Source organism: Pterocles gutturalis, unplaced genomic scaffold (assembly GCF_000699245.1).
Source record: "Pterocles gutturalis isolate BGI_N339 unplaced genomic scaffold, ASM69924v1 scaffold43939, whole genome shotgun sequence".
NCBI lineage: Eukaryota > Metazoa > Chordata > Aves > Pterocliformes > Pteroclidae > Pterocles > Pterocles gutturalis.
Window position 1 is genome coordinate 1 of NW_010137487.1, and position 21337 is coordinate 21337.

General features: G+C 37.6%; 1 protein-coding gene across 1 annotated transcript in view; it reads left to right on the forward strand.

Annotated features, from left to right (window-relative positions):
• Window positions 1-2625: 2625 nt before the first annotated feature.
• Window positions 2626-21337, forward strand: part of HEPACAM2 (HEPACAM family member 2) — an 18944-nt gene continuing 232 nt past the window's right edge. Inside the window, exons 1-8 of the mRNA XM_010082615.1 lie at window positions 2626-2716; window positions 8320-8670; window positions 9804-10088; window positions 15182-15478; window positions 18330-18455; window positions 18539-18563; window positions 18686-18723; window positions 19453-19526. Coding sequence (XP_010080917.1) covers window positions 2650-2716; window positions 8320-8670; window positions 9804-10088; window positions 15182-15478; window positions 18330-18455; window positions 18539-18563; window positions 18686-18723; window positions 19453-19526 — 1263 coding nt within the window. The 5' untranslated portion in view covers window positions 2626-2649. The remainder of the gene's footprint in view (window positions 2717-8319; window positions 8671-9803; window positions 10089-15181; window positions 15479-18329; window positions 18456-18538; window positions 18564-18685; window positions 18724-19452; window positions 19527-21337) is intronic.

Below are 21337 nucleotides of genomic sequence, written 5' to 3' on the forward strand. Positions count from 1 at the left end.
CCACTCCTCCGGAGCAGCGGGAGGAGCTCGTGTGCCAACGTGCTGTGTGGAGCCACCGCTCAGCTAATGTCACCAAAAACCGTGCTCTGCCGGTGCTGCTTCGTGACTTAGATCCGCAAACGCCTCAACCGGGGCTGGCGGCCCAGCAGGCTGAGGGTTTCTGTGGGGCTTGGTTATAGAGTGGTTGAACACTGAAATTCACAATGGACTCGGCAATTATCTGAGAGGGCAAAATGAGGCCCTGTCTAAACAGACAGACTAGCTAGAAAATACACTTGGATAATGACCATTTGCTCTTTGTCTCTGGTTATTTTGAGTGTTACACACTCTGGCCTGTTCATGATAACCCAGTGTTACATCCCTGAAACAGGCCTGTGTGACTCTGTACTTGTATAGATCGCAACTTTAAAAAAAAGCTGGTAACTTTAAAAATTATTTTATATCAATTAAAAAAATTATCCTATAATCTTTGCTTAACAGGAGATGACGTTCAATAATAAGGCTACCAACACATCCACTGTGGCTTAGTAATACCTGCAGAAAATGTGGGCTTTCCTTTTGGAATTACAGGAGTCTGCACATAGGTCAGGTCAGCATGCGTTTCCTAACCCCGCTGTTATTTAGCCCCCCCAGCTGGCCAATAATTTGTTGCAAGGTACAACAGGTGAAAGCCGGTGTGCAGCTTTCAGTTTGCGCCCGCACAGGGACAAAGGGAAGGTTGGGACTGGTGATCCCCTCCCTGCATTCTTTAGCGAGAATTCATTACTTCTGGCCTCTATTGGGAATATCATCTGTAACTATTTCTGTAGAAAACCTCTAACAAATTTAACACATAACAAAGTTACTTCTCATTAATAAAATAACTAAAATTTGCAGAAATAAAGTATTCATAATGTTACTGCTGCACATAAAGTTGCTTTAATGTAGTTGCTCTTATTAAAAAGAGAGAGGTTAGGTTAAATCTAAATGCCATTCAACAGCAAGCACAAGCTAGAATTCTGTACAAAAATAGTGTACCCTTTTAGTATACACTTTATTTGTGTAAGTTATTCACCATAAAAAAATGCAGCACATTAATGACATGAAGAGCATAGCCAAATGCTGGAAATAAGGGGACACACTTGAAAAATATAGCTTTGCTAATCTGTTCATTTTTATTTTCTTTTATTTGCCTACATAGGGCATTTAAAACACCAATACATATTTTACCCCAATGTGAAAGCTCCCATCGTTTCAGGTAGAAATTAATTGGAACCTGTGACCAATATTTTATTACATGTTGAAACTTAATAGATAGTAATTTCTAACTCAGGTTTTATAGAAGGTTGCAATTTGATATATGTAAATTAAGTGGATTAAGCCAGACATAAACAACAGCATTCAGGAGGGGCAGGGCAGTGGACCCAGAAAGCCTTTGGGAATATGCAAAATACCTTCTTCTACTGCTTTGTGTCAGGTGGTGACATTTCTGCTGGGACCCCTGTACTTATATTTTTGTTAACCTGAGATAACCTTCATGTTTCTTACATTTGATTGTACAGAGCTAAGAATTCTGGAAGGACCTGGGTATTCTCACCTCCCTTTAAGTTAAGTAAAAGTTGAATGTTCAGCCCTTCTGGTGGGGCTTAGCACCTTGTAGGACCCTTGCAGTGAGAGGGAGGCAGTTCCTTGCTACCAGTCCCTCCTGCTCAAGGCAGGTCGCAGTCTAGCCTAATATTTGTTAATCCATAATAGTACACCTAAGTACTGTAGAGCGAAAAGTGTGTTTTTCTATGGATGAACCATCCCTGTCGATGCAAATATTTGCTGTTGCAAACTGTTGCTGCACGCAACTGTGGGAGGTTGCCTGGTTTGCTGCTGATTAGATTTGTACAGTGAGTGACAGCCTTGGACAAAATCCAAATTGTACGTTAATACTAATATTAATTTAAACTGATATAAGTTAATGCAGAATAAACAGTAATCAGCAGCTAACTCAGCAACTGTAGTAAGATGTCCACTCTAGCCACAGGTTTCTTTGTTAGAAGATGCCTGATAGACATTTCACATTGCATGCTGTTTAGAGAAAGGGAACAAAATCATTGTCAGGTTATGCTTATGTTAAGGAAAAAAATACAGAAGAGTTACTAGCTAGCAAGTACTAGAAAAAAATTTAATCAAGACTCTGTAATAGCTGTTTCATTTTTTTCATAACAGAAAAGGAGAGGCTGGCACTGGAAAAGACCTGAAAAATAAAGTCTTCTGAATACTACTTTGAAATAAACAGAACCATGTAGCAGCACAGTATTTTTTTATGAAACTGTAGCTGAAGGATGTTAATACCTATATAGCCTGTACATTGGGTGCATTCACATATTGGTATTAATTCAAGGTACTTTGTATTGTGCACCTCATTTATTACATTGTCTCGTATTTTCTGTGACTGCTGGGGAAACGTTACCATAAAGTCAGAGGCAATGAAGATGGGTGCTCATCTAACAGGTGCTCCACTCCCTTTGTTCTTTGTATACACATATTCAAATCACATAAGGCAGGGGACAGGATAGGGCCTGTTAACTCATTGCTGATTTCCCTAGCAAATAAACCAGCAGCTGCAGGTCCAAGCCCTGGCGTAGCACTGAGAAGAAGGTGGCATTTGTGTGGGACAGGATGCTTTCATGGAGCCCTTTAGCCATCTTTTGGGACTTACAGTGCAAACTATATTTTCTGCTTGTAGGTAAGAAACAGTATGAAATATATTGATTGTCACTGTAGAAACGTGGGTTGGTTTTATACTCCTAAATTTAAAGATACTTCTTTTGTATTGTCAGATGTTTTTATTTCAAGAAAGTAGCCTAAGAGCTTTTAATCAGAGTCACCTTGTTTTATGAGTGGAGCTATAAGCAACTGACAAAAATTAGTGCTATACATATGGGCATTCATTACATATATATTGTCGCATTTTATTGAGTAATATATACATTATGCATTCTTTTTAAAGAGTAAGGCTGGACAGGTTTGGAACCAAAGTTTATACAGAAGCTGTTACACATCTCTTTAAAAATGCATAATGTTGAGACACTGCTGATGCATTATTTTTCAGTTCATTTTTATGCCTTGGAGTTAATGAGGGAAATTTATATGTAATATTTAAATGTACTTGATATTAAAACTAAGCTTTCAATGAACTGAAGAATGTCTTCCCATTAATAGTACATTTGTTTGGCATCTGGGTGCAGTTTTCATAAGTATACATTTGTTATCCATACACTTGATAAAAAACAAATGTTCTATGCACTTTGACAGGAATATCCTGTGATCAAATGTTAGATAAACTTATATTTCTACAAACTCTTGTAGTTCACTTTTTCTGTATTTAATTTTCAACAGAAGGAATATATAATATTACAAATGTAGCACATCCCCTACTCATTCATGTGTAAGGACAATTTTCCTTTTATCTTCTTTGTGAACTTCATATACAGTCACCTAGTTACCTTGATTTTGAACTAAATACTGCTTCAAGAGTTTTGGCTTCATAACAATTGCAGTTGTATATGAAGATTATTGGATTTCTTTAAGAATGAAAACTCTGATAAAAAAAAACAGTGAATATGCACATTATCTACATTACAAATTTATTGGACATTTTTTGTTAAAATCCTGCAAGAGATACTTGTATGCAAACAGAGTGCTGTAGAGCACGTTTGTTCACCGGGAAGTCACATTATACACCCTTACTCAGGTACACACATTTCCTAATATGGGAAATGTGCAGCTTGTACTTTATATCATGACAAGAATCAGGTGCATTGGGGGCATGACACAAAGCCCACAAGAGACGTTGACCTCAGAAGCTAAAATTAGGTCCAATAACAGAACTCAGTGGATCTTGTTCTTGGGCAAAAATCCCAAACTGGGGAAGAGTATGCCTGAGTCTCTCCTGGTGTAAACAGGGGTATAGGAATTACAGATTCCCAGGTGAACGTATTTGCAAAAAGTGTAAAAACTATTATTACTGATCTAGTGACATTTTAAACCAAGTTTGGGATTTTTGGAGAGCTGAAGAGCTAAATGAATACTGGTGAAAAGCAGTTGAGAATCCAAACTCACATTGACAAGGAGATGTGCATGTTAAATTCGGAGAATGATAAAACCTCACTAAGCAGGTTTCAGTTTATGCAGTAAACTCAAAAGTTATGTCATAGTTTTTTAATTAAACTAAAGCTGCAGCCCTTGTTTTATGTCAACAACAATTCTGTTGTGCTTGCTAATAGTGGTGATAGCAAAGTGAGATGGAAGCAAAGCACAGATCACTGAGCTCCAAATGGAGGTCATTTTGGTACAACCCCTGTACTCATTAGACAAAAACTAGTTTTTGGAATCCCATTGTATTGGAAAAAATGTGTATTATATTTAGAAAGCTATAGAGATAGGCTTAAATTATACAGAATTTGTGCCCAAGGAGAATGAAGCAAGTTTGGCACATTGGCTTGATTTCACTGTTAACATTAATTCCAGGATTAGTCATAACAGTCTTCAGATTTAATTAAAAAATCAAAATCAGTCTAATAGAATAGATTCATAGAACCATTTAGGTTGGAAAAGACCCTTAAGATCGTCAAGTCCAACCATAAACCTAACACTGCCAAGTCCCCCACTAAACCATGTCCCTAAATGCCACATCTACATATCTTTTAAATACCTCCAGGGATGGTGACTCAACCACTTCTCTGGGCAGTCTGTTCCAATGCTTGACAACCATTTTGGTGAAGAAATAACCCTTTTGGTGAAGAAGGTAACCCTTTCAGTGAAGAATATTCCAGACTGCAAATTATTTGATCTCTGTTAAAGCCATTGCTCCTGTAAAACCCTTAGCTTCAGCAGTGCACCATTACCTAACAACTTTTCCAAGCCTCAGCCTGCCTTGCCCCTTGCCTCACCGGCCCCAGAGGAGCTCTGGTGTGCTGTTGGCTCGCCACAAAATCACCCCAGCAGACCCGGAGGGAGCAGCAAAAACTGCAGTTGCCCAAAGTCACTCCTGAACCAAATCCAGGGGAAAATGGGGCTTCTGCCCTTACCACCTCTCATCTTTGCTAAAATAATTTCCTTAACTGCAGATCAAAATGTCTTTCTAAGCTGCTATAGGGAGCTGCTTTTCCCCATAAATCAAATGGAACAAAGTTAATTTACAGTTTCTCTTCCCACATTTTTTAACTGAGAAGAAATTATTTTTTCCAGTCACAATTCTCTTTATCTTACTGTATTATGGTCTTACTGTTTACACTGGTGGTCCCAGCTATCCTAGTGCTCTTGAAACCTGCTGTTTTTTTGCTAATTTGCTGCATAAACAGATCTGTGGGAAATATTATTTGTTATACATATTTTATGAGTACACTGCAGCTGTTACTGGCTTCTTGTCCTACAGCACAATCGCTTATTGACAGCTAAATAAACTCAAAAAATGGACAATGTCATGCTTAAAGAATGAGGAAGGATATGGACAGATCTCTTAATTGATCATTTACAGATCTCCCAGTGTTTGACAGATGTTTTTTACTTAATTCAAGGAGATTTAAAAGTTGAAATGTATTTTGTGGGTTATATGAAATATATTTCCAACATTAAATATTTTGTGAAGGATTTTACTGAGGAATTATGCTCTTTTTCTCCTTTTCAAATTGACAACAGCAGTTTAAATCTGATTTCTGTTGCAAGGTTCATGGGGAGGAAATTCGCCTCTGAGAAATTTTACAACAACAAACAAAACTAATCTCCCATTAACCAGAATCTAGCAAGTCCCTACGAGTTGTGCAGCATTAGAAAACAGTGCAAGAACAGGCCACAAATATTATTTAAAAAGGGTAAAGGAGGAGGCTTCAATTTTTTGTGCTTTCAGCCATTTCAGGTTTTTGATCTAGAAAAAGTTAAGCATGTAAACATATCAGGCCTGTGTATACTCCACTTAAGCCTTTCCATTTTTTTCTATATACTCTTGGTTTTTTGTCCCATTCTCCCTCCATCTTGACTGACCTCCAACTGTCCTTTCCACATCAGTGTCCGTGCAACTCCAAGTCCTCTGCCTGCTCCCTCTTTAGTGCCTCAGACGGTGGGTTTGCCAGTCTTTCTGTTAAAGGATTTCACTGTCTTTATACAAATCAGCCCTATAGTGTTCTGCCTCATTTTCCTCTGTTTTCCCTGCCATACGCTCAGAAATGCAGCAAGCTGTCTTCTCTAGTTGCCTATAGTATTGCTCAGCTTTATGAAAAGTGAAGCCAGCCACAAAATTGTTTTTTTTGAGTAGGCTTTGTAGCTGGCTTTGATTGATTATAAAACTCACTAGTTCCTGAATTGGCAGAATATGACCAGAGATTTCTTAGCAATAGGGTTTTTTTCCTGAAATGCGGTTAGTAGCTCACAGATGGTTTTGTGGGTGCCTTCAGTGGCACGGGAACATTGCTGGCTAGCCATGAGCCAGTCCCCCGCCGCCCCCGCCACTATCTCTGCTCTGCTACTTTTCATGCCCTTCCGGAATACCTCTGACATTAATTACTGGCGTTACATATTGCCATGCTGAACCTGGTACCCTCACCCCCTTTTTGTTCCCCTATCCTGATCCCCAGTGACAGTTTTCTTTGCAATTAGCTCAAGTGGCAAACCACTGTGCAGTGAAATTTAATGATTCTAACCCAAAAGATATATACAGATACCATATTATGCTACTGAATTTATATTTTTATCTCTTCCTGCAATGTAACCTAGGAAATTAGACAAATGCACCTTTAACAATTTATTTTTGTCTTAAAGACAAATGCTATGAAGGTAGGAAATTTAAGAAACAAGGTTATCTCTTCATTATATTAATCTTTAATAGCACAGTCACGTATTTTTCACACATGGCTCCCTCTGTACCCCCTTTCCACGTAACGCTGGGGAGTTACTTTTTTGTTACAGGTATTGGGAAGCATATCAAGAATCACAGAATCATAGAATACCAGGTTGGAAGGGACTTCAGGGATCATCTGATCCAACTGAAGATGTTCAGCAGCATGGTGAAAGCATTGCATGTTGCCGAGAGCAGTAGGTTCTCTCAGTTTCCAGTGTGCTCTTATGCAATGGTAGACACATTACTTAAATCACAGTTTTTTCACATTCTTACTAATAACGGGTTGCTTTTTTTCTAGGGTTTTGACTTAGCGCTTGCAGTGTGCTTTTCAGCAGCACTGAGCACTCAAATCTGAGCAATCAAACCTGCAACTGAAGTCAATAGGAGTTGCATATTGAACATGCTAAAATCTGTTTATGTGTGTTTGGAAAAATCCAGTCCTTAATATTTCAAATTAATAATCCAAAATTAATGGATATTTTTGTTAATTTTCTCTGGGCTTAAATTCCTCATCTGTAAACTCGTATCAATTATAATGGTGTTGTGAAATCAGTTAATTATTGTCAACACTTTACACCATTGCTGTACTTGTGATTGCTGTGGAAAAGTTCACCTGGAAACGGATCACTCAGTCCTAAGAGTAAAGGTTTAATAATGTTCTATAAATCTGTCTCAGGCTGACACAATGAGAAATTATTCAAAAATAATATGTGGGAAAGCCAATGATTAGCTGAGGAGTGGCTTTTTTGCACCCTAACGGAGGCAGGATTCTTGTAGAACAAAATTAATCTTGTGGCTGAAAATTTTGGTTTTGTGCATATCAACAGCGAACCTTAATTCTGCTCTTTCCTAAAATTCGAATACTTGACTTTTTCAAGCTTACTACTGTTTCTTGAATTTAGTCTTACATGTACAGAACAGTCAGCAATAAATATATATAATTTTAATGAGATTCATGGAAGTGCTGCTTGTTAAATTTTCAGTCAGTTTCTCAGTATAACTGGCAAAGTAACACTAAGAAATTTCTCCCTAGCTAAACCAACCCGAAAAAAAAAAACCTAAAGTCTGATCTGGCTATCCAAGACTGTTAAGATAGTATAAGACCTGGAAATTGTGAATATTTTAAAGGGAAAGTATTTTAAACATTGATGCACTTTTTAAAAAATTTTTGTCAAACTTTCTACAATAAAAGATCCTCTGCTCAGAAATCACAAATAACCTTCCTTTGAATTTTCATGTATTTTAAAGCTGGAGCTCTGTAGCTAGATTCAGCTTCACTGAGGTCAATGAGTGTTTGCCCCTTTCTTACTTTAAATCCGGGTTCTAACCATGCAAAAAAGTGTAACCTTTAACTTTGAGAGTTTTTTTCTTTGAGAACTTCTCATTTGAGTTTTCTAGGGTTTCCATATGTATTTTCTGTTTGTTTATTTGTTTGTTCTTTCATTTTTATGCAGGTATTTGTTCTGCCTTGAAGTTGACAGTACCATCTCATACCATCCATGGTATTGAGGGGCAACCACTCCATCTTACTGTCGACTACAATTTCAATGCTACAGCTTCTGAAATACAGATAATTTGGCTTTTTGAGAGGCCTCAAAGTAATCCAAAATACTTGCTTGGCTCGGTAAATCAAACAGTAGTTCCAGACTTGGAATACCAGCACAAGTTTACCCTCCTACCACCAAATGCATCTTTGATGATCAATCCATTGCATATCAGTGATGAGGGCAATTATATTGTAAAAGTCAATGTCCGTGGAAATGGGACAATAGCTGCCAGTCAAAAGATTCAAGTAGCTGTTGATGGTAAGTAGTAAAATATAGTATATTCATTTGGAAAATAAAATTGCAATGTTTTTGAAATACTGGTTCTTAGTGTCCAGTTACAGTAGTATATATTTTAATGCAGCCATACATGAATAAATATTAACAATTAACTTATGTTGTTTATTGGTGCTTGAGGGAATGCTAAAATATGTAATCTTTAAACAAAATTAATATATTGGCTAATGTTTCTGGATCATAAGTAAAAAAATGAAGAGGTATAGAAACCAATAATGAATATGAAATTAGAGAAACTTCTAAAAAATAAGGTTTCATAAGGCTCTGCTGTGCTATCAATCATGAGGATGCATTAACTTTCAAATAGTCTTTTTCCCTGAACATTACCTTTACCTTCTGTAACTATCAAAGAGGAGTCATTGACTTTTGCTGGTGACCCTCTGTCTGTAAAAGAAGCCCCGATCTGAAGTCCTAAAATACTGAAATTCTCTCTTTGTACTCTGCTCCTTGTAGTAAGGATAGAAAAAAAAAAAAAAAAAAAAAAAAAAAAAAAAAAAGGGGCGGTAGAAAAGAATGATCTAGGAGACTGACAAGAGGCTACTGTAATTCATGGATTATACAGAGGGAGCCCTGTAACTGTTTGGCTTGGAATAATGAAATGAATGACATCTTGATGTGACGAAGTTGTAGCTGCCATTTAACTCCCATAATTTAACTCCCATACTCAGACCAGTTTGCAGCCATCCTTATGGCCAGCTCAAAAGCATATTTCAGCAGTGCCCAGTGTCAGCAAAGCCACAGGCAGCCCTACTGAGGAAGCTGCACACCGCAGGCTTTGCACTCTGTTCATTTCTGTGGCTGCAGGGATCTGCTTATGAGGCAGGAGCTAGAGGCACTGGTATACCTGGCTGCAGCCTTTGTCCTGGTACTGGTAATATAAACAGTCTAGTTTTATTTAAGTACTAGAACAATTCTTACAGTCATGAGCTGAGAATATGACCTTCTTTTTTCAACCTTTAACCACATTTAACAAATAAAATTTGAAATCTGAGTACTTTCCAGAGAGGAAGATGACTGCTATTTGTTTCATCTTGACAATGAAGACAAATATACTGGCTTGTCACTTTTACAGCTCTTCCTATCTCTTTATTTTACAGTTCCTGTCACAAAGCCAATTGTACATACTGAACCATCTTCAGGGGTAGTGGAGTATATAGGGAATATTACCTTAAAATGTACTGTGGGTAAAGGTACAAGAGTAGTTTACCAGTGGATGAAAAATGGGAAACCTCTCCATGCCGGCCCCAATTACACCTTTTCATCAAACAATGCAACACTTCTAATCATTCCTGTTGTAAAAGAAGACATTGGGAATTACAGCTGTCTGGTATCTAACCCTGTCAGTGCAATGGAAAGTGAGATAATTGCACCAACCATATATTGTGAGTATATGAAATATTCATAATTATCTTTGTATAAATGATCTGGCTGGAAAGAATCTCTAACAATGGAAACAGGCAGAAAACAGTTGAGTCAACATTATATGTGGGCTTGTGTTCAAAATTAGCTTGTCTGTAGCAGCTCTAACTTACAACAGTATAAGAAGTTACTCAGTGTTATGTAGCTGTAAAGGTAAGTCTGAACAGCAGAATTGAAACAGGAACTTCAAGAATTCTACAGTACAGACATCTTCACATCTAGAGGAGATGTGACTGAAAAGAAAAAAAAAAATCCGATGTGTATACATGAAAATATTGTTAAAAATTGAGACAGCAAACGGTATCAAAAAGACAAAATGCTTAAGTACCGAGCAGAAGGACTGGTATTAGTATATTTCCTCAGTATCATTTTGAGACCAGTCCTGTTTAATACTTCCGTTAATGATATCAAGCATAAAGATTGGGGGTATCTCAATGAAGTTCAGCTGTGACATTAAAGGGGGAGGACTGAATGACTTTGGCAGAGTAATAGAACTGGTATGAAATTTGCTAGTAAAAAATAAATGGGCATGCACTTCTAAAGAACAAAAACCAGGAACTTCTGCTGATAAGCTGGAGGTTGGCTGGGAAATAACTGAGGCAGTGAACCTGTGTGACTGAGCTGTCACAAGATGTCTGTGAACTGGAAGTGTGGTTCAGGCATGAGAAAGACCTGTAATAATAGGGTGTGTTGGCAAAGTATTTCCAACAAGGAAATAAAGGGAATACTAATGGCACACAGAAGATGAAACCACATGTATAATGTGTGCAGTTCCTGCACATCCCAGAGCAAAGACTTCTGACTGGAAAGAAACAGAACAGAAAGGAATAGAGAAGAGCCCCCAGTCTGATTTGGTGAAAGGAGTGTGTGCTTTCTATATCAAGTGGAAAACATGAGGCAGCAAGAAGACGTGTGAAGACCAATGTTGGCAGAAGACTAGACCATAAGCTAGCCATATATTTTGACTGGAAATGGTAGCAGAGAAAAACTAACTGTCAGTTAGTTGAGTTCATGAATGAAATGAGTTGGAGGAAACAAAATATTGGTTTAATCAACATTTAAATATTAGAAAGGGTGCTCTCATTTTGTTCCTTATTCCTCCTGTAATGTCAGCTCCCAGTACCTCCAAGATTTGCAATGAGCAGATGCTACCTATGTGACCTTGCCAGGCTCTAATCCTCATCTTCTTGGGTGTCAAAGTATCTTTTCAGATGAAAGATGAAATCAGACAGGTCAGGGTCTACTTTGCCACCAGCCCTGTTCAGATATGACCAGTTTATCTAACGGCACAGCATGGATGGCACAGTGCAAGGACTGGAACTGGATTCCTGTCCAGCCAGGTGCTGGTGCTCACTCCTGCTTTTGCCAGGCTCTGTCGTCTGGCAGCTGGTAGACAGCCCATGCCCTAGACTTGTTATGATTGCATTACTAGCATATTCAGCAACTACACCTTTTACTATGTCATATTTTCCTCCTTTCATTTCTGATTATCCGTTCTGCTACTTATTTATTTTTAATTATAACTTGGAAGAATTGGATGAGGGGGTGTCTTGCATCTAAACTGTGTGTGTGTCTCTACAATGGACCAGGAGAGGAGAAAACGACTGCCTAAATTAGTAAAGACTAACAAGGACATTGTTAGATGAGAGCTGATCCCTTAAGGTGCAGCTTATAAGATTGACAGCAATGCAGACATGAAGATGAAGGAGGTGCTACAGAGTCCTAAACAGGGCAGATGTGACTTGAGCTTCCATTCACATTAGCCAGAGGAATCATGATAAAATCCTCTACAGGGAAATAACTAGCACTGATGGAGTTTTAACTTATCATTGCCATAATAAAAAAAAAAAAAAAAAAAAAAATCATATGCTTTCCTCAAGGTAGCACACTTTTAAATGCCTGCTATGCAAAGTCACAGAATTTGGTCCAACCTCTACCTGCAAAGGTAGTTTGTCTCCCTGCTCCCAGTTGTCAGTAACAGTTCAGAACAGGCTCCGGGATCTCTGTGTTCCATATGTCATTGCTGCAGGGGAGTTACCGGGGGTGATAAAAAAAAGATCACTCACAGTAAATACCTGCCATCTGCTTGGAAACTCTAACAGTCTCATGGTGATAGGAGCAATTGGAATATTCCCACAGAGCAGTAAATTGTTACTCAGAACAGATGATTTATTATTTTACAACTCATTTCGTTAACTGGGTTTACTGAGACAAGAGGCAGACTTCTGTTGAGACTGATACTGGAAAGTAGAGCTGAGGGATCCATGAAGGCTGTCACTATGGGTTTTTACTGAGAATCAAAAGTGGTTTGTTCTTAATTTCTCATTAATATAAGTCTGCTTCTCCATTAGCTATGATGATAATGCACCCCAGAACATGGCTATTGCAGTAGCATGACCCAGAAACAAGTTATTTCAAGACTGGAAGAAGCTGCTGTCATGGAGGCTGCAGCAGAAACTGTTGTACTGTGCTGACAGAGTTGAATTTAACAGTCTAGGTGGGATTTCCTTCCTTGGGACTTCCCAAAGCTAGAATATATTTAGTCCTAGAGAGGAAATGGTTAATTACTTGCTTTTAAAAATCAGCCCAGAAGCTGTGTATACCCCTCAGCTACCAAATGTTTAGGGATCTCAATGAGGTGTGTGATGCCAAGAAGAGGCAAAAGACTGATTGAGATGAAGCAGTAGGATTACCCGATGCTTGTGTTGACTTCATCAAAGAATGCCACTTTTCAGGCCTTGCTGCAATTGGGCTATTTCTTAAAAATCCTTTCTTTGTTTTTTCAAACATACTTCCCCAGCCAGTGTGTGTCAGTATTTTTATAATGTTTTTTTTTGATTTGCAGCTTTCATACAAAGGTGTAGTTATGTTGTTAGTGTTATCTGTCTGTGCTGCACTGTTATGATACTGATAAAAAAGCAGAACTCAGTTCTGATTCTTTTGCAGACTGTGACAAGTCTCCCACTATAGTGAGGGGGCACAAAGACCAGTCAGCTTATTCTTATTAATCTCTGTTTATGTATATCAAAGGGTATATTGTCATTGAAAATAAAAACTAATGTTTCTAAGAAAGAAGAATTGGATAGGAGGAACCACTGAATTGCTCTGAAAAGTAAAAAAGTGTGTTCCTGCCTATAAATAGCATGTGAGGGGTTTTACTTTCGTTTGTGGATAGTTGAAGTTCAGTACATCCCTCTCCTATCTAATCTGAAAAAAAGGGAAGTAAATACCGATAACAGGCGAGCTCCCATGAGAGGCTGGTGTTCTGGACCCTCCACAGAAGCATGCAGTCTGAGTGAGGTCAGCCAAGCCAAAGTAGTGGGATAGGTCTTCAGTTCCCAGAAATGCTTATTACAGGGTCAGCTGGCTCTTGGATACAGTAAAGCAATGACTTGGGAACTGCAGAGTCTGTGAAGAAGCAACCCAGCATCTAGAGTTTAAAAAATGCCTTGATTCTTCAGTGTGGCCCCTGCCATGTAGGTGGGAACCGCGCTAATTCACGCTGAAGTGAATCTGTATTACGCTTCCTGAGTAAATATTACGCATGATGTTGGGCCTTCCTTAAAATGAGACTGCAAAAAGCTTACTGCTAAGAAATGAGTAGACAAAATAAAAAGGTTGACAAGTTTATGTTGTAAAACATGGACATTTGGTTAAAAGTGGAGTAAACTGAGGTCATGGTGTGATAGTCTACGTTCTCTTGTCTGAGCCTGCACAAATAGAGGAAAAAACCCAGAGGCACACACAAAATGGCCTGTTTTGTGCTGCATGCTCTTTGCGTATGTTTTCTTGAGGAATAAATCAGTCTCATAAAAAAGAAGTCAGACAATAAAAAGAAGTTAACTTCCTGATGAGAAGCAGAGTCTGAAACATGCCAGTGTGCCACTTCATGTAGCAGGGAATTTCACGTTCAAACCCAGTAAAATTACCTTAATGCTTTCAGACAACCATAGGAATTACTTGACTGCACTGTCTACAATGAGCATAATATCAACTTACGTGTCTTTTTGTTATGCCGTTCTGTGTGAGGCACTTGTCAGCAGCTTTGCTGAACTTCAGTGATACTACCAAAAAGATGTCTCCTGCTCATTCTGCGTATTTTCTTCTTTTGTCTGCTGTCAATATTAGGTCTTTTGACTGGAAAAAGTAATTTAATAAGGCACATTTTGATTACTATGTTCTCTACATTAATTTCTATACTTAGATCCCTGTAAAATTAGATTTTAACATGTAGAGATATAAAAACCCCATGATCTGAAATGATCTATTAAAAATAACATGAAATATTCTTATCATATTTAAATATATTGTTTTCCTTCCCATTTTCCTATGAAGATTACCCTAAAAATACTTAGCTGCTCAATTTTCTGAATAATGAACACATGACTATAGTATAACATATGTCTCTACTAATTATATTCAGAAACACAGCTTTCTTTCACCACAAGGGCTTACTCTTGGAAGAAACATAAATGTTGAAAAAGTAGAAGCCTACTAAAGTTTATTTTAGCAGTCATTTATGGAAATATTTTTCTGAAGTTATCTAAGGCACACCCCATTCTGTATTATACCTGTAGGATAGTTCCCCAAATAATTATTATACTGCAAAGTATTACTGTGAGTGTTTATGTATTTCGAGGCTAGTTTGTTCACTTTTAAATGTGTGGAGAAATTACTTATGCCACTAAGTTTGGTACTTAAGTAGAAAGGGACAAATGAGGCCCCTGAAGGGCCCCTGAAGATGATCTGCTCCTTTACTTCACAGCTTTTCCAACTGTTTCCAGTTTTTGTTCTTGTTATTGTACTGAACAATGCATAGAACTGTACTTTTTCCCTAAACAGCGATTAGATCATTATTAAGTGGGTGTAGTCTGAGATAAAACTAGTACAGATGAAGTTATTGAACTTCAAATTAAAATGATTGAATTCAATGCTAGCCATTCTAAAGGCTAGTCTAACTTAAAAATTCCAAGTTTAGAGATACGCTTCTATTTAAAATTTAATTATATACTTTGATTTTAATTTTTCTGCTGTGTTTTCTTTTTTTTCAATGCAGATGGGCCTTATGGACTTAGAGTTAAATCAGATAAAGGTTTGAATATAGGGGCAGTGTTTACAGTTGACATAGGGGAAGTTATACTTTTCGACTGCACAGCAGATTCAAATCCACCAAATACTTATTCATGGATTCAAAGGGCTGACAATACCACTCATGTAATCAAGCACGGACCCCATCTGGAAGTTGTATCTGATCAAGTGGCCCAGAAGACAATAGATTACATGTGCCGTGCCTTCAACAACATGACTGGAAAACGAGATGAAACTCACTTCACAATTGTTGTTACTTCTGTAGGTAAGAACATTAATTCATTGCCATAACTGCAACGTCTGAGCAGAATGTCAACCCCAGAAAAAGGAATTAATTCTTAGAGAGACAATATCTATCAGAAGTGTGGTCTCGCTAACAATGTAGTAAAGGGGATTTTGGCCATTCAGTGGGATTCGGGTTTTACTCAGTGTGACACAGCTTGGGAGAAGACCCACTAAGACGCTGAAGTTTTGTGGGAGTTTGACACTAGAATGTATTTGGCTATTTGGAACTTTATCCCTTGAGCAGAAAAACTTCCTCAGTAGGCCAATCTCATCATGGCCAAGTAACATGGCAGAATTATATGTCTCCTACTCTGTTTCTTACTTTTTGCCTTTAAAAATTGTAAAGATGAATGGAGAGCATGACACGGAAATCTGCTGAATGCCAAGGTGGGCCTTTCCTCCCAGGGACAGATTTTGTCTGGGGATCACTGTCCCACAGTTTTCAGGAGCTGTGAGCCCTGGGGCCAGTGGGTGACCAGTGCATGGGATAGTTCCAAGAACAAATCAGTGACTAAAATAACCAGGCACGGACTCACAGCAATGAAGGTCTTTAATATTTTTCCAGTGTCATTAGGTATTGCAAAAACCTTAGTTTAGTGTATGATAATAATGCAAACTGTGGTGATGAATGGTTTTATCACAGTCTGTTCATGCTAATTTTTTCACTGTCGTATTTATGAATCTATGGATTGACTGCTAGGTTCTGCTGAGTACACAACTTTATTTCTCATACATTATAACCTCAGTTCCTGTATCAGATCATGCTCAGCAACAAAGCAGTTTTTCAGAAAATCTCCAGAAGCATACAGTGAAGAATGAGATATTGAAGAAGTCTGATTTCTCTTATTAATGCTGATCAATACAAGTATTTTCAGATGAGGAATGTATGCTATTAATGTTCAGCAGTAGGTTGCCTTTTAGAAAATTTAACAAAGCGATTTCACCTATGTGAAACAAAGAGCGCAGGCATTTGTTAGTCAGATAAACAAGGAGTGCAGATGTCCGTCATTCAGGCTGACTTACGGATTCATCACAAATCCATGGCTTCAAGTATGCTGGAAGGAAGATGGGTCACAATTTTACAGTGAGAATACTGCACTTCAAAACTAAACATTGTGGATAGTGGAGAAAAAATGCAACCAGAACTATATGTCACTGGAAATAAAAATTACCTTTCTCCAGGAAGTTCATGTAAGATATGATATATATGTGGATTTTAATCAATAAGTGTTACAAAGATCAGCTGGGATTTCCTTTCAAAGCCATGAAAGAAGGGAAAACTCTGCAGCTTTATGTTTAGTTGCACTTGAAAATATACATTTCCTAATTAAAATATTTTGCCTAAATAAAGCTTTTAAAAACACTTCTTAATACAGCTTTTTAATACACCTGTGTATTTTGAAAGAAAATGTTTCCCTCAGTTACAGCCATTTTCTTCTTTATGAGTATTTATTCAGATAGCACTAAATCCAGATGTCAAGCCTACAGTTTGCGATGCAGCACTGATTGACTCTAAGAGGTATGAATTCACCCATGAGGCTAAACCTCCGAGATCCTGCTGAGGCTAAATTACATTTGGAAGTAAACAGAAGTTTTATAAGATTAGACATACTAAACAAAGACTATGAATATTATTCCATATCCCTTCTCCCTGATAAGATTTATTGTGTCTAAAATTGAAATTATTCTTTTCAAACAGTATTTTTAAGGTCTCAATTATTTCTCCAGTGTTTGGTTTGGGTTTTTTTTCTGAGGAAAGCAGTACACTGACAGAGTATGAAAAAAATAATGATGAAATTGCAGTGATTTATTTTCCCATATCTTTGGGATGCATCTGTTTTGAAATCCATGTATTTAATCTTTCTGATAACCACTGCACACACAGCCGGTACAATGTCAGTGAATTAAATGGAGGTGTAAGTAGATGTAAGCAATGCTAGCTAGCTCTCTGCTCAGGAGTTCATAAGAGTACTGGAAACAGATGCAGCTAAATAGTACATGTTTCAACTGTATTGATAAAGCTGGCACTGACAAACATTCAGCATTAACTTACTTGTATGGATTATGACATGGCCTCTAATTACATGAATTCTGCATCAATCAGAGCAAAAGGAGAAGACTAAGGGTGCACAAGCAACTATGTGTGGCATTTCCTAACTTCACATTCCTGTCTTTGCAAATTCTATGCAAGTGTTTTCAACATGCTTTTGTGTATGTAATTATATCAATATTGTGTTTGTGTTGATCAGTAAATCCTGCTAGAAAATGACTGCTAATGCATATCTCAGCAAAAGGTCTGAGCAAAGGAAAGAAATACTTTGGATATATTTAGACATGAGTACAAACAAATACAATTTATTAGCTTCTGATGGGATTTGATAAACAATCAGACTGCCAGTGATCTGAAAATCTTTAGAGAAAATACAATAGTTCAGTTATCCCCTCCTACTCTACAGCTCCTACCTCTAGGAGGATTTCCCTCCCATCTAGCAAAAACTGTTCACCTAATTGTCACCTAAGTTCTTGATATGCCTAAAATTAGAATATTCATCTACTGGTTTTGATGCTCTGATTTGTGGATTACACTTACCTTATTTAGCTCTAGGTACCAATCTGTTCTGGACTTATTTCTGATGAGTATATCATTGCTTTTCCAGTCCAGGAGATTTGTGAGGAAAAAGAAATATTACCGATTCACAAGAACCCAAATTTTGTATCTATTTTGTATCTTTATGCAGGTTTACTAGCTTCAGATTACTTTCAAAAGATGCATTTTTCTGTGTCATAATAGCACAAGAGACTAAATATAATACTCATCTTCTTTGTCACAGGATTGGAAAAGCTGGCTCAGAAAGGAAAATCTTTGTCATCTCTTGCAGTAATAACAGGAATTTCATTATTTTTGATCCTAGCTATGTCCTTTTTATTCATATGGAAAAGATATCAGCCACATAAAGGTATGTAAAGTTAAGCACGCTCCAGCTCTTCTTTTGCACAAACAGAGCAAAAATAATGATTTTTCTTTTTCTCTTATTTTCAGTGATACAACAGAAGTTGCAGAGCAGGTACAAAAATAAATAATTCTTAGATCTTGAAGTCCTTTCCATCAAGAGAATTGCATTTTATCGTACTACTTTCTTTCCTTGGCTTGTGACATCAACCTGAAAAGCATGTTTATGTTTTCTAGGCCAGAAGCTGATTACAAAAAGGCACAGACATTTTCAGGTAATGCTAATAAAAGAAATGTGAGCATAAGGTCAAAATCCATTCCTGAAAAGAATTAGCATCTCCATATACAAAAAGAGAGGAGAAAAAGAGGGTCCTTCACCCCAGCAAGTGGTATCAGATGAAAGTATCTCAGCAGTGTCTTTAGTGCTGCAGCCTTTGATGTTGGGTATTGGCCCAAGAGACAACTAAGAGTCTCAAATCTCCCAGACAGGGGGAGAGCACAGAAAGAAACTCTCACCCTAACTACAAGTTGCATCTGAAGTCCCAGATAGAATTTGTCAACCAGTTTAATAATGTCACACCTGTTAGTATCGTGTTCCATTATTTTATTTTCAGCATTGTAAAAGACTCAGGTGGTTTTGCCTCACTAGAGTGTAGACATGCCAAGCTAATGGACTGGGCCTCTTTTCTGTGGGAAGGTAAAGAAAGTGAAGCAGTCTGTTTAGCCTTCCAGCAAAGAGGGTCCCAATGGCTCTACCAAAACTGTTTCTGAGGTTAGCAACAGGCTCTTCACGTGGTCTGAGGTGTTGGAGATAGCCAAGCACTGTGCAGGCTGGCTGTGCAAGCTAGTTTAGGAGCTTGGCAGGAAAGTGGTTTAAAGCAGATCAAACAACCAATATTAAGATGTTTTAAAAATTAGGGCAAATTATTTTGCCAGTCATTGTTTTCCAGGTTCATATTACATCTCTATACCTTTTTTTTCATCTTTTTTTTTTCTAACTTCAGGACATGAAAGTGCTTTGGATGATTTTGGGATATATGAATTTGTGGCTATTCCTGATGTTGCCAGTGGTTCTAGGGTATGTGATTTTACATCGTAAACTGATAGTTTCTTTTCTATTTCTTCAGGTTTACTAAATATCTGTACTAGAATCCTTCTGTCAGTTTAGTCCTGTTTCTTTTTACAGATGTCCATATGACACCATATTCATCACTGTTGTTTATGCAGTACTTACTCTTTTTGCTGTGTTACTAGTTCAGTATTTGTATCAACATGGTGCCGTAAGGAACTTACCAAACTCTAAAGACAACAATCTCAGTTCAGTTGCCCTATATTAGAATGTTAGTAGTGTTGGGTAGATGGGTAGTGTCACACAAGCAAATTAACTATTGTGATGCCATTTTCTCCCTTGGCCAAAATATTGCTGCTTATGCAACATACGACTTGGGCAGTGCAGAAAAACCTCAGGGGCGTATTTAAAGTTTTCATTGTAAAAATATGCAGACTAAATCTCATCTATATTTCACAAGAATTATTTTGTTAGCTTCTTGTGTTGCAGAGAGGACTTAAGCACAGGAATTTTGCTAGCAGAAAAAATCCTACTACATATGCTACTTCTCTTCATTGTGGCTTTGCTGACATTACTGTATAGGTGTTGGAGATCATTCTGATGTGGTGTAAAAGGAAAAAGAAAAAATGATAAATAGGGCGACAAAATTTAAGGACAACAGACTGAGACTCGGAGGAAGTAGAAGGAGCACTTTCCCTTTGGTAGGGAAAATTTCTGGCAATATGATCTTGTACCTTTGGAGAGCATCAGTATGGCCAGGTAACAGCTCTCAAAACATGATCACACAGGGTCACACCAACAGTCACACCTATTTCGTTATTATGATTCATTCTCATAACACATGATATATTAGCAAAAAACAGTCATAGATTATTTAATAAATTCTTTGCTGGGGTTAGATGGTTGAAAGAGATTTCTAGGGCTAGGGTGCTATTGTAAAAGCTATTGGAGAGGATGGACTTTTACAGCAGCAGAGTAAAAAGGCTTTTGGAAAACGGAGGAGCTGAACTGTATCTGTGAAAGTTTATGACCACAGGAGGCTTATTAAGTATGGAGATCAGGCCCTAAATCATCCCAGCCTTAGGCACACTGTGGTATCCCTTAGGCTGATCATATCACAAAGTCACATTCTTGCAGAATCAGGGCCTTAGTAGGTCAGGATGGAGAGAGGGGTGACAAGGACAACAGAAGGGATGTACAAGTAATGAAATCTATTCTAATTTCCAGCAAAATTTCAAGAAACAGGGGAAACTCCAGTGGTTTCTGTTCAGTTACTCAGATTTATGGCTTTGCAGATAAAGTCAGCATTTGATCCACTGATTCATTTTAGTTATCAGAAAAAGGGGAAAATAAGAAGGTGGAGATAATGAAGAACTGGAGGTTGGGTAGAGGAAGAAAGACTGAGAATTCCTTATGGATGGGGAGTCTAGGTATTGTGTTGACATAAGAGCAGATTTGTATACTTAACATATTGAATAATTTCATTATTACTTCATTTATTGAAATTCCTTGCAGTTACCTCTCTTTGAAATGCTAGTGGGAGTTTTATGTTGAACCTTTTCCCTTAATATTTTCTCCTTTTTTAGTATCTATTCTCTGGCTTCTCTCTTTATTAAATGTTCCTTCCTTGACTTGTGGTACACTAATATAAAATAATTGTTATATTAAATGCAAGAGCTGAATCCTAAATCTTCTAAGATCTTAATTTAATTTATAACTGTTGCTTGCCCTACTATAAATGTTATGAAAACTTACTTAAAATCAAATGTAAACTAATAGAGAAGAACTGTTAAATCTACACACACACCATTGGTAGGGAA